General features: G+C 37.0%; 1 protein-coding gene across 1 annotated transcript; it reads left to right on the plus strand.

The window, feature by feature from the left end:
- Window positions 1-313: 313 nt before the first annotated feature.
- On the plus strand, window positions 314-12,116 carry LOC136823699 (probable chitinase 10). The gene is made up of 9 exons (XM_067079866.1): window positions 314-599; window positions 2,264-2,417; window positions 2,604-3,652; window positions 5,223-5,376; window positions 5,905-6,923; window positions 7,193-7,346; window positions 7,889-9,159; window positions 9,390-9,543; window positions 11,166-12,116. The coding sequence occupies exons 1-9, from the start codon at window positions 348-350 to the stop codon at window positions 12,101-12,103; spliced, it is 5,145 nt and encodes a 1,714-aa protein (XP_066935967.1). The 5' UTR covers window positions 314-347; the 3' UTR covers window positions 12,104-12,116.
- Window positions 12,117-13,587: the final 1,471 nt, after the last annotated feature.

Here is a 13,587-nt window from a genome sequence, read left to right on the forward strand (position 1 = left end):
CGTAAGGCGTTGCTTCACGAGAAAAAAAACAAATCATTAACTCCTCAAACTCTGCATAATTAATTCTGTGTCATACTGAAACAAATTTCAAATTACTTTTCTTTTCAATCTTTTTCTAATTTTAATGAAACAATAGAGGGTACAATGGTGATGCTAATTTTAATGACTTCCTGCGATTGATCACCAATGTTTAGAAAATTGTCCTAAGTTTGAAACATCTTCACTTTACATGAATCAGACACCCCGGCAGGGAGTCAAAAAATTAACAAATTTCAACTGGAGGATAAAATTTACAGTTATTTTGGCTAAAAAGGAAGAATTTTGACTTGAACTATTTCTAACGCAGTATGAAGACTGCTCTCCTCTTAATTTTAGCGATTCTACCGTCGCTCATTTTTGCGGATTATTTTCGCGTATGTTATGTCACAAATTGGTCCCAATATCGGAAAGGGATTGCTAAATTCGTGATCAAAGATCATTACATCTCTGGACTTTGTACTCACTTGCTGTTTGCTTTTGGAAAGATTGTGAAGAAACCAAATGGTGATTTTGAATTGACCAATTTCGATCCAAGTGATTTCACGGTTGGATATCCTCAGGTATGTCATACTCGTTTCAATAATTTTTACTTCTCTCTAAATCTAAACGTTATTTGGATGTCATGAACGTTAGATGGACGCCGCGCTGACGTTTTGTATTGACCGGGTCTCTATCAGCTAGAAACATCTCTCTCATCTAGAAATATTCAAATAAACTGGAACCCAATCCCTTTCGAGCTAAGGTTGATCGTGTCTATTCCAGAAATCTTTTTCTTTTTTCACTTTTTCAATATTAGTCTTACTTTGCCTAACAGTGCTACTTTGGCTTACCTGCGCTTTAGACTACCTCAACAATTTACGGGCTGTTTCTGAAATAACCTTATGGTTTATGGCCTACAAAACTAAATTGATTGCATTTAGTATTTGTTTTTGCATTAAACAGTCTGGGTTTTACTTTTCTCATCTGTTTTTCTCAGTTTGAAAAATCGATATCCGCTTAAAGAATGATCTCTAATTCAAACAGTCTGTTTTCTTAGTTCCGTAGAAAAAAGTCAACCCTACCGACGAAGATTTTCTCGCGGAAGTTCTTTATGAAAAAACACACCAATTATGTTGAAATTACTGTAGATTTTCCAATATCGCGGTTTGTTACACTGCGAAATTGTGGTTTTTATTTCTTTGTTTCAAACTATACTAATTATGGTGTATTTTTTGTTTTTGAAATCAAGCTAATCACCATTATATCTTATGTAATGCAAGTAGCTTGATTAACGAGTGCTATTCTTTTAATCTTGGCATTGGCCCAACATCGAAACTAAAATTGTGATTTATGTACTCCAAAATCAAAACAATTCTTTAGAAAAAACAACCTCTCAGGCCATCATGTAAATTAGAATTTGAACTGGTGATGTGATGTAAAGGAAGTTGCCTAAAAATAATAAAAAGGAAGATTAAAACGAAAGAGTAATATTCAATTAGTAATAAAGATGAAAAGCAATTTTCGATTAGACAACTTTTCGTCATTTTGAAAAATATTGTCTTCCTATTTTCTTCACGAGGAAGACCGGTGCGAAGTGTCAGTTTTGATTGGCAAATGACTGTTAATAAATCTCTTTCGATTTACCCTTTCACGGACTTCCTAATACTGTTTGAATACTATGTAAATTATCTTCCTTTCTTCTGTTAAAGTTTTAAAAACTGAGGGATCTGTATTGAACCCGCGCATTTTCTCAGGAAAACAAAAATTATTGAGTCGGGTTTAATAAAAAGTCACAAAAGTCCTTCAAATTATATGTAATATGTAAAGTTTTCCGTCCCTCTGGAGACTTAGTCATAGAGAGAGCGAGGATTGAACGATTATTTTCTCGTATTGTGCGAAAAAAACTGCTGCGTCGCCTCTTTTTGACAGTCTGCTCGCTTTCAATGACGTCAGCGAAAGATACTTCAAAATAAAAGCTTTAAACAAAACTTTTGACTCATCTAAAACGATTTTCTTCTACATCAGATGGTCAAAAATTTCGAAACTTCGACAAGGGTTGTTTTCATTCTGTTTTGCTTTCCTCCCGAAATCTGCAGATATCTATTAAAGAAAGCTTCTAAATTGAGAAGGTTTAATTTTAACATTCATTCATTCATTCATCTCATATTTTTATCGGTTCGTCTTTTTTTCCATCCATTCTCATTTATCCATTCATTCATTCAATTTTCATCTTCCTTCCTTTCAGACACAAAAATGGAAGGACGTGGATCCAAATTTGAAGACCATGCTGTCTGTGGGTGGCTATACCTTCGGGTCCAAAATCTTCTCCAAAATGGTACGAACAGAAGCTGCCAGACGCTCCTTTATCACCCAATCTGTCACTTACTTGAAGAAGTACGGTAAGTAATCAGAACCAAGGACCTTCTTTTACTCCCCACAATTTTTTCGAAAACAAATCTAATGTTCACGCTCCTCTCCTTTGCAGAAAAGTTGTTGTTTTTCTGCAATGATACCATCAGCTCTGATTAGGTACTGTACTGTCTTGAAACTTCCAATACTTTTATTTTATTTTTAATTTTTGATAGGATTTGATGGTTTGGATATCGATTGGGAATTTCCCGCCAAGCGAGAAGGGTCTTCCCCAGATGACAAACCAAATTTGACCAAACTTTGTAAGGAGATGAAAGAAGAATATGCAAAACACGGCCTCTTAGTCTCTGCTGCTGTTATTGCTGAAACACATGGTCTAGAAAAGTCGTACGATGTTGCTGGCATTTTCAAACACTTGGACTTTGTCAACCTCATGGCGTACGATTTACACGGCCCGTGGGAGCCAACCGCTAACCATCACACAGACACGAACCCAGATTTACCAAGTGTCTCCCAAAGTATGGATAACACAATCAACAAGTATATTGAACTAGGTGCTGTTCCAGAAAAGATCGTCCTTGGTTTAGCTGCTTATGGAAAAGTCTTTGAACTTGACGACGAATGTGGCTGGAAAATGCATTCGTCACTAACAGGAGAATACGGCACTAAAGGAGAATTCACCGGTGAATCAGGTCTTTTCTCTTACTACGAGATTTGCCGAATGAAAATGGAAGGCAGGGTTTGTACTAAGAAAAGTCAAGCTTTTGCACCTTATGCTTCAAAAGGAACAGATTTTATTAATTATGATGATGAAGAGAGCATACAACTCAAAGTCAACCGTCTTGTCAAACGTAAAGGTAAAACGCATCTTAAAGGGATCATGATCTGGGCACTGGATTTCGACGATTTTAACAATGTTTGTAACACGGGTAAATATCCTTTATGGCAAGCCGCTATTGATGCTCTAGACGGAAAAGAAAAGACGTACGATACGTGCGTTGACAAAGAGAAATCATGTGTGGCAACTACGCTAGCTCCGAGCAGTACTACTGGACAATATAATACTGGAAGATACACAAGAGCCTGTTTCATTACTAACTGGGCGCAATATCGCCCTGGTAACGGCAAGTTCGACGTTGCCAAACATTACGAGCACGGCTTATGTAGTCACTTGTTTTACGCCTTCGCCAAAGTGGAAGAAAAAGATGGTGATTTCAAGGTTGCACCGTATGAATGGAACGATATGTCGTATGGATATCCTCAGGTATGTGGTCAAATTAGTGATTCTTAAGTCTTTGCTATGATGCTAAGATGAAAAGTCATATTTTTAATTTTCAAGAGAGACCCAAGTTTAGGGGTAAAAACGTAGCAATCTTAGGTCGCAACTGCGGTGACCTTTGCCAGATTCGACATATTGGATTGCTTTAGCGGAAGTTTTAACAAAATTGAATATATCACGAGTCTTTCAGCAAGGGGTAAATTTTCACACACTTTCAAAAGCTATTTTTATAACAAATCTTAGGGAGTAATATCTCCTCCCTTTATGTTTAAAATCTCAGCTGATCTCAGTTGCCTCACTATACATCTAATCCCATCTAGCAAGGTCTGGATTTTGAATTTTGAGACATATATTACTAATGGTTGAAATCAAAAATTCACTTTAATATGCAATAAAGATTTCTATGACGAGGAAGATTGATTTTAATTGGTTGCATGTTCAATCCGTTTGCGTCTTATATAACTACACATTAAGATATCATTAGTTTGTTACTAAAGGAAATTAATTTAATATCCAATTAGTGACAGGTTTAACAATTTACTGTTTCCTTCGTTTCTTACTTACACACCATTGTTTAATTAGGATAATTATTTTTCGATCAATTCTTTAAATCATCTTCTTGCTCCCATTTTAATACACTTTTCTCGAGATGCATAAATTTATTGTTGTCCTCGTTTTCAAACAGATTTCATTGCTATGAAATTATACATTTAAATCAATTTAAATTCCCAAAAGGCAAACATTAACTCTAAAACAAAAGTACTTGAAATTCAAAATGTCTCTTGAGGCGTAAACAACACAATTATCATTGTGAATATATAATTTCATAGCAATGAAATCTGTTTGAAAACGAGGACAACAATAAATTTATGCATCTCGAGAAGAGTGTATTCCAGTGTATTCTATTTCTGGGCTTGTGTAATAAGTATGATGCAGACAAATGTTAATGATAACCAGCTGTCGGCTGAATCGAATCGAATCGTTTAGACTGCAAAATTTCAATTTTTAGTTTTTTTTACACAACCCCTCTTTCACAACTCTTACTTGCAAGTGGATACTGGATTTTAATAAGATGCCAGTAGATACAGTAGTCTCTCGAATGCCTCCTAACTTTTATAAGCTTTGTTACAAACCCAAATAAAACAGCCCGGAGGGGGTACTACCCTTGTCGACCGACAGGGGTGCTCCGCTGAGGTTTGAAAAATGGACCCTGTGGGACTCGAAATTTGCGACAAAAGTGACCCTGAATGGGACTGAAATTCCAAAATTTTCTCAAATTTTCTACTTTTTCCCCAAATTTTCCAAAAATAGGCACCCTACGAGGGACTGATTTTTCTATTTTGGTGTTTTTGCGACCCTACCTGGGACTCGTGGAGGTTAAAAAAGGTACCCTGAGTGGAGCATCCTCGTAACCCATCTTGCCCTAGTACCCCCCCCCCACGGGTAAAACAGCCTCCATATCTTCCATGTTTATAAAAAAGTCTTTTGTTCCTTGTGTGTGTGTTTATAGTCATAAATCTTTTTCGACTCTCTATATTGTTATCTCTTCTTATAGACAAAGAAACTGAAGTTATTTGATCCAAAGTTGAAGACGTTACTTTCTATCGGTGGATCCTCTCACAATGTGGAAGTTTTTGTTAACATGATCAAAACTTCAACCAATCGGAACAACCTCATCACCAATGCTGCTAAATTCATCACCAGTCAAGGTATATGATATAATATATTCATTTGATGGTGGTACAGTCTAGTCTCCAGAAGGGGGCGGAAGCAGAACACCAAAGATTCATTGTGTGCTTCAGTAAAATACTTTTAGTGAGTTAAACCATAGTGATTGTTTTCTTTTTGAAGTGCTGTCTAATCTTATTGGTTGAAGAGCACATGGCGTCCTCGTTGTTTTCTTATGAATTTATTTCTGCTGATCTAGTCTTATCAGTCCTCACACCTCACTAGGGATTTGTTTTGAGCTCATTAGAATCAAAAAACGTCTATTGCTGGATCTGAATCTGATCGCACCAATTTAACAACTTCATGCATTTGAAGCCGTCCTGGTAAAGTCCAACCTAATTCCCTTTCATGAAGTAATGACGCAAGAATTGATTGTGGTGCTCCCGCGTCTCTACGTCGTGAGAATATTTTGGGTAAATTAAATGCCAAAAAGGTAGAGAGCAATATCTTGTAAGTGAACTCCATGTCCAACCAACTTAATTTATACATATTCACTTCACATTTTTTAGGGTTCGATGGTCTTGACTTTTACTTTTCGTGGGAATGGCCCAACCCAAAAAAAGGTTCCACACCAGATGACAAAGAAAATTTTGGAAAACTAATCAAAGAAATGAAAGCTGAATTTTCCAAGGTCAACTTACTCTTAACAGTCACAGTTGTACATCCTGAATTCTATGATCTGACAGAACTCTCTAAAAATGTCGATATGATCAACATTGTACAAACATTCAAGTTGCGTCAGGCCAAGGATGATAAAACTGGACATCCTGCACCAATGAGTGGCTCAACATCAGTTTTGACCGTCGTTGAGTCGCTCATCAAAAGAGGAGTTGATCCTGGTAAACTCAATCTGGGTATTGCAACAAGTGGTCAAACATCTGAGCTCTCAAAACCATGTGAATGGAACCTGGGTTCTTCGACCAATGAGAAGGGAGGAGAAGCTGGTCAATTCACCAGAGGTACTGGAACTCTTGCTTACTACGAGATATGCTCATTGAATTGGAAAAATCATGTATGTACCAAGCTCAGTCCAGTCAAAGCACCATATGGAACAATCACCGCAACAAAGAACGAAAATTTCGTGGCCTATGAAGACCAAAACAGTATCTCTGAGAAAATAAAGGACGTCGTTATGCAAAAGAATTTAAACGGTGTTGCTTTTTGGTCATTGGAATTAGATGATTTTTCTGGTACATTTTGCAGTAAAGGTAAATACCCCTTGGTGAAATCAGCTATTAAAACGTTACAAGGTAAACCAGAGGACGGTGGTTGCGCGCGGCGCCACACTTGCGGAGATGCACCTGAAGGTGTTAAACCATCAATTGATCCAAACAGATATTACCGGATCTGTTATTTCACCAACTGGGCGCAATACAGGAGTGACGAAGCTAAATTTGATATCACCAAGAACTACGAAGCTGGTCTATGCACTCATATCTTTTACGCTTTCGCCAAAGTTGAAGGCAAAGATGGTAAATATAAACTTGCACCTTATGAATGGAACGACATCACGACTGAATACAAAAAGGTAATATGCTCATGTATTATTGTAATGAAACATCTTCACCGTAATAAAACTTCTCGAATTCCTGCTCCTTTCAATTTTCCGTTCATTTCATAATTAGCTAAACCAGCTGGATAAAGACCCTGTGAAAAAAATTTAAAGACTGTCTAGTTTTTTTGCAAGTTTTGTCAATTTTTTTTAAAACCAATAGTTCTCACCAAAATTAATTCACTGACAATATCATGCTTTGTTCAAATCTTCTGATTTTTTGGTTATTTTCGTTTCTTTCCTAGGTAACAGATTTGACAGGGATCGATCACAACTTGAAAATATTGTTGTCAGTTGGAGGAGCGAATCATAAATCTACCGGCTTTACCGAGATGGCAAAAACAGCAGCATCGAGGACATATTTCATAACTGAGGCTTGGCAATTCCTCACCAAACACAGTAAGTCTGTCAACGTCATCCAAAATATTCCTCAACCTTTTTCTTCATTAACTTTCAAAAAGTACTCGGCTTGTTTGTTTGTTTTGGATGAGCCTGTAGACGTGCTTGGAATTGTTTTTGATCAGATTGCGTATGACCACAGACATCTATAGATTATAGATTGCTAGATAGGACATAAAAGTGACACTAAACCAGAACAGAATCGCGAACGTCTCTCTGATCTCCCTTATTTTAAAAGTGTTTCTCCATAATTTTGTGACAAGAATATAAATGCCCATAGTAGATTCGCTATGTTTTTATTTCGTGGTCGTTGTTTCTATGACAAGAATTACTGATATTCCCCACAATATGATGGTGCAAAAAGAGTCTGATAATAGGCTTTTGTAGTTTCCAATTACTAGCGAAAAATGAGAAAACATCTCTCAGAAAAGTGATGATATTTTAGAAATAGAAGTCCAAGGAGCTAACTAAAACAATTAACCACATTCTAGTTTTAGCCAGTTTTTTTCACATTTTTTAACCAGTTTTCCCCACTATTTTAGAGTTTTCTGGTTTGGACATTGATTGGGAATATCCTGGTCGTCGCAATGGAAATCCTGAAGATAAAGAAAACTTTGTGAAACTTTTAACACAAATGAAGAGCACATTCGAACTATTGAATCTTATGTTGACCGTCACAGTAGATGGCAAAACACAAGAAATTGACACATCTTACGATGTTGCCGAGATTTCCAAAACTGTCGACTTCATTAATGTTAATACCTATAATTACGTCAGTCCAAAAGATAATTATACCGCTCATCACACCGATTCCAGAGGTGTCGCCAATATTGTCGCAAACACACCAAGTGCTACTATTGACGCCTGGATAGCCAAAGGTGCACCAGCTGATAAATTAGTATTAGGTCTTTCTGGTTGGGCAAGAACCCAGAAGTTGACTGGAATCTGTGAACATAAACTTGGATCGAAGACTAAAGGTGTAGGAGGCCGTGCTGGTTATTATACCAAGTCATCAGGATTTATGGCGTATTATGAGACGTGTAGAATGATATGGGAAAGTCGCACTTGTACAGGAACCAGTTCTGTTGAAGCACCATACGGATCTACCAAGATAGACTTCATTTCTTATGACGATCCCGAAAGCATTGCATTGAAGTTGAAAGAAATCATGATCAAGAAGCAATTACGTGGCTTCTCATTCTGGTCTTTGGATTTGGATGATTTTTGGCAAAGCTGTAAAACGGGCACTTATCCTTTACTGAAAGCTGCGAAAGAAATTGCTATTGGGTTTGATGAAATCAAGAAAACATGTCAGAATCGTATCTCAGGTTGTTTTACAACGACAACTTCGACCACTTCAACAACAACAATCGCTCCGAAAGTTCCAGAAACCGAACCAACAACGACTTCAACAACAACGACTGAAGAAAAAACGACAACAACTTCAACCACAACCACGCCAACGACAACGACCGAGAGAGAAACTACTTCAACGACAACAACTGAACGAGAAACGACAACTGAAGCGTTTGTTGAAACGACACCAGAAACAACAACTACGACACAGACGACAACGACCACTCCCGGAAAACCCGTCGTTACTTTCCCTCCACTTCCAGATGTCGACAACACATATTCCCGCGTCTGTTTTTTCACCGACACGGCCCGTGAAAGAGATGGCATAGCTAGCTTTGATATTCTTCAACGATATGAATCCGACTTGTGCACGCACTTGGTATACACAGATGGTCAAATTGTTCAACTTGGATTCGGAAATATCATTGAGTTCAGAGTGCCAGGATTCCAAGCTATCGTAAGAAATTTTATCATCATTTTTGTTGTGTAACAACACTGAAAGTTGTCTTAATGCGAAAGTCCCATAGTCCAAAATGAGATTTCGAAAAAATATTTCGCTTTGAGTTACTTGCCTCACTTTTGGATCTTGAAATGTATGGTATTCCTGGAACTGAGTCATGACCAGGTGAAAGATACCTGCTAAAAGAAAGAAAACCGATCACTGATTATGTTTATATTTCCTATTAGTTACACAAGTTGAAAAGCCAAGATCGACGAGTGAAAATGTTACTGGGTGTTGGCAAAGATAAAGTCACCATTGACAGTTTAAAAGTTTTGATGAACAAACCGGACGTCCGAAAGAGGTTCATTCAACATGCTGCCATCTATCTCAGAGAATATGGTAAGAACCAGAAATTTTCATTCTTTCGCTGAATTAAACCAAGTTTGTATACCCTCAGGTGCCTGATATATGGAGGTTCGGAATAAACAAGGGGGATTTCCTCATTTTTCAAAATTTGAAGTTTTTCAACCTAAGTAAGAGAGATTTCAAATTGTTTTTGGATATAAGATTTCCGTGGGAATCTCCGTTTTTTTCTCAAATTTTACGACTTTGATTGTAGTTGCCGGAGGCGTTGTAAATTTGACTAAAACCAGGTATGGAAAATATTTTTAGAAATTAAAGCTCTATATTTAGATTTTTGTTCAACTTTAAATTCCCCAATCAGATACGTCGTGTGGATGACGGGCTGAGAACGGAGTTGATAAGTTGCTTTTTGTGAGTGGACCATGTGAGATCATGCGAGATTACACAATCAGGATTGAACTTTAAGATAAAATTTAGATGAAACAAAAGTATAGATAAGTTGGGATTGTAGGATACTATTAGTTACACGGTCTTCTCGAGGTGGGATACGGGATATACAGGGTCAGTAAAACCGTATTGGTGGCGAGGCTTGCCGAGTCCCAATACGGTTTTACTGATCCCTGTATATCCCGTATCCCACCTCGAGACGACCGTGCAACGGATTTATCCCGTTGAAGTCCCTTGAATCTTTTCCAAAACCACGAAAAAATTTCAGAACTATCCATCAAGTAGATACTTACATCAAAGAGCTACAAAGTAAATCAAACAGTGAAAGTGGGATCCGTGAAAGTTGGATTTTATAACATCGTAATTAAAACTCGTGCTGATGTATCCATATAAACTCAAGAAAAGTAAAAATCAAAATATCTTTGAAGATTTTCTGTTTGTTGACTTTCTAAACTCCCACCATTTGAATTTCGATTTCAATTCTTTTCAAAACAAAACATTCGAATTTTGATCAAAACATTCGAAAGCACATTCGTCAATATGCAATGTCTTCTTTTTTTTCTCAATCGAACGTGAGGGAGACAGATACGGTATATATCCCACCTCCACGTGATGTCTTTTGACCAATGAAATCGTTAGAATCTTACTGATGCGGGATAAGTAATCGTTATTCACAGTGTTCGCTATAAAATCAACTTATCGCCTTAGAGTCAACGATATCCGATGACGCTCATTTAGGATCTTTTTTGGGCACTGTTTCAAAATATATTTATCAGATTTTATTTTCAGATTTGCATCGCATTTTTCCTTTTCTATTGCAAAAATTTAAGTCAAAAATCGTCGTCGAGATTTTTATTTTCCCATGGAAATTCTTTATCTTATATCCTCCGTGTTTAAAGTTGGGTGTTCTATAAGGGATTACAATTCTGGATACTGGCGGAAAATATCGAGGAATATTTTTTGACTGGTTCTTTTAAAAAGATACAATCGACTCCCGATATTACTATTCCTGTAACGTGTGACAACTTTATCTAGTTATGGTAGGTTCTTCTCGATAGGGTTTTCGTTTCAATTGGTTGAAAAGAAGTTCAGTGTTATTTCAGTCAGCCCACTCTGGCAGCTTACCGCATTCATAGACTAGTTGGTAAAAGTTGCGTCGAGAAGTTATGAAAGTAACAAGGAAATTAAATAGAAATCTTTGTGCATTTTAGGTTTTGATGGATTAAACATCCTATGGGATCCACCAACAAGTATGCCAATTCAACTGAAATATCGATTCACCTCACTGTGCAATGAATTGAAATCGCATTTCCAATCACGACAGTTATTAATCACTGCATCGCTATCGGCGCAAATCGTTAAAATCGATCATTCGTATGAAGTCGATAAAATATCGAGAAGTCTGGATATGATTAATATAATGACGTATGATTATTACGACAACCAGAATCCATTTGCAGCACATCATACGGACGCACGAGAAAGCACAAGTCTTCATGACCACAAAATCGATAACACTATCACCCATTTGATCAATCGAGGAGCGATCGCTAGAAAACTTATTCTTGGACTTTCAACATTCGCTAAAACGTGGGATCTGAAGAAACCTGAACGTTTTTGGAATCTGGGATCATCAGTTTTTGTTGGTGGTGGTCAACGTGGAAAATTCACTGATACTCGTGGAATGCTCGCTTACTATGAAGTTTGTAGGAAGAGCTTCAAAAATCATGTTTGTACAGCGAGTAGTGAGGTCAAAGCACCTTACGGCAGTGACGGAGAAACGTTTATAGGTTACGACGATCCCATATCAATCAAATATAAAATCGACAATTTCGTTTTGACTTATGGAATGAAAGGCTTTATGATCTCAAATATAGACTATGATGACTTCAGTAACTTCTGTAAACAGGGCCACTTTCCGCTTCTCAAAGCGGCCCGTGATGCGGCCCGTAACATTCAACGGAACACTTATAATTGTACTGAGGTTCGTACCACCCTACCGCCGCCCACTACCGACGGGTTCAAAGATAAAGTCACCCTACCGGCGTTTAGGACGCCCGCCCCAGCTTCCGCTACTCAATGCTCATATAATTTACTGACGTATTTATTTGTGATTGTAATTAGTATTTTAACAATCACATTATTTTAGAATTCAAATTCATGATATTCATGATGTAATCTTTTATACGGAAACACACAAAATAATCCGGAACTTTTGCCACTAGTCTTTTGTTATTTGCCACTAGTTCCGGGTTATCTCGGGTGCTTCCGTATAAAAGATTACGTCATGAATATCATGAATGTATGTTTTACAGTTTTAATTCCAGTTTCCTGATTTGTTATATTTTATTTAGCTGTAAATATATATTTTCATTTATTCTACTTTCTAGAAATTTTTAAGCTTCAATATTATTCTTTATTTTCTTTAATTAGAAGAATTGATTTCCATCGAAACTTACCTTTTCACTTTATTAAACCTTGTTGCTGTTGGTACGTACCGATCTATTATAGGAGAAATTTAAGACATTTCGGTCACTTTTCATGGCAAATTTGGGAATGAACTTTTTCCAAGATTTTTGAAAAACATGACCCCAAAAATGAAGGTTAGAAATTATGCGATTTATTAAGATTTATTTGAGATAAAGACTGTTAAGCCATCGCGTCTAGAATTCTGATTTGAAAGATTATGCGTATAAATTTCCTAGAATAGTATCCTTTGGATGTCAAGATAAAGGGCTAACTAAAGCCCCAAGTACATGTTTTCAGAAATGTTTTCTTAAAGACGACTGTTCAAAACATTAAAGGTCATTAAAGAAAATAAATTTATTGCTCGAGTTCATTGGTTTTAGGTGTATTTAACTGCAATGTGCAATGTACAATGCAATTCTCCGGGGGGGGGGGGGGCACTCATATGATCTGGCCAACGTCATGTGCTTAAGGGTAGGGTTTTTTAGCATCCCAAAATGCACTGTAAGGTTGTGTACATTGTGTTTCTGTGAGATTGCACTGCAAGGGTCGAATTTTAAAACAAATTCAAAATAATTGTTAAAAAGAAAGGTTTTTACTTCCCGTTTGTTTGAAAAAGTTTCTATTGTCTGATAATTACAGCTGACAAGAATAGTTTTATCAGTTTTTCTTTGAAACAGAAAATTTCCCAAGCTTCTTCTTTCACGCAGATTTACAGCTGAGAAATATAGTGCACTATAAGGGTTGAGTAAATCAAGAGAAAATGCACTGAAAGGGTACCTTTTCAGCCGTATTGAACTTCACTGTAAGGGTATGATTTTGAAAAGCAGATTTTGCGCGGCACATACCGTCGTTTCGAAATTGAGTGCCCCCCCCCCCCCCCGGGGCAATTCTCTCGGGTAAAACCATGGTTGGTCCTCGCAGTGTCACTAAGCTTTCTCAATGTTATAAATATACAACCATACACTTGAAGGGCAAAGATAAAAGTACGATCAACTTTAGATATTGCTTATATGGAATTGCTTATGTTGAATCTAGTTTTGTTCCTTTCCTTCTGATTCTTAACACATTTCAATTTTTTCAAACGGTCTTTCAGACAATGACTAAATATGGTCGAGAAAAAGACAATCGGTTTATCGATATGTACGCTTCGAAAATTATTTTGAA

Source organism: Clytia hemisphaerica, unplaced genomic scaffold (assembly GCF_902728285.1).
Source record: "Clytia hemisphaerica strain Z4C2 unplaced genomic scaffold, Clytia hemisphaerica genome assembly, whole genome shotgun sequence".
In the NCBI taxonomy this organism is placed as follows: Eukaryota; Metazoa; Cnidaria; class Hydrozoa; order Leptothecata; family Clytiidae; genus Clytia; species Clytia hemisphaerica.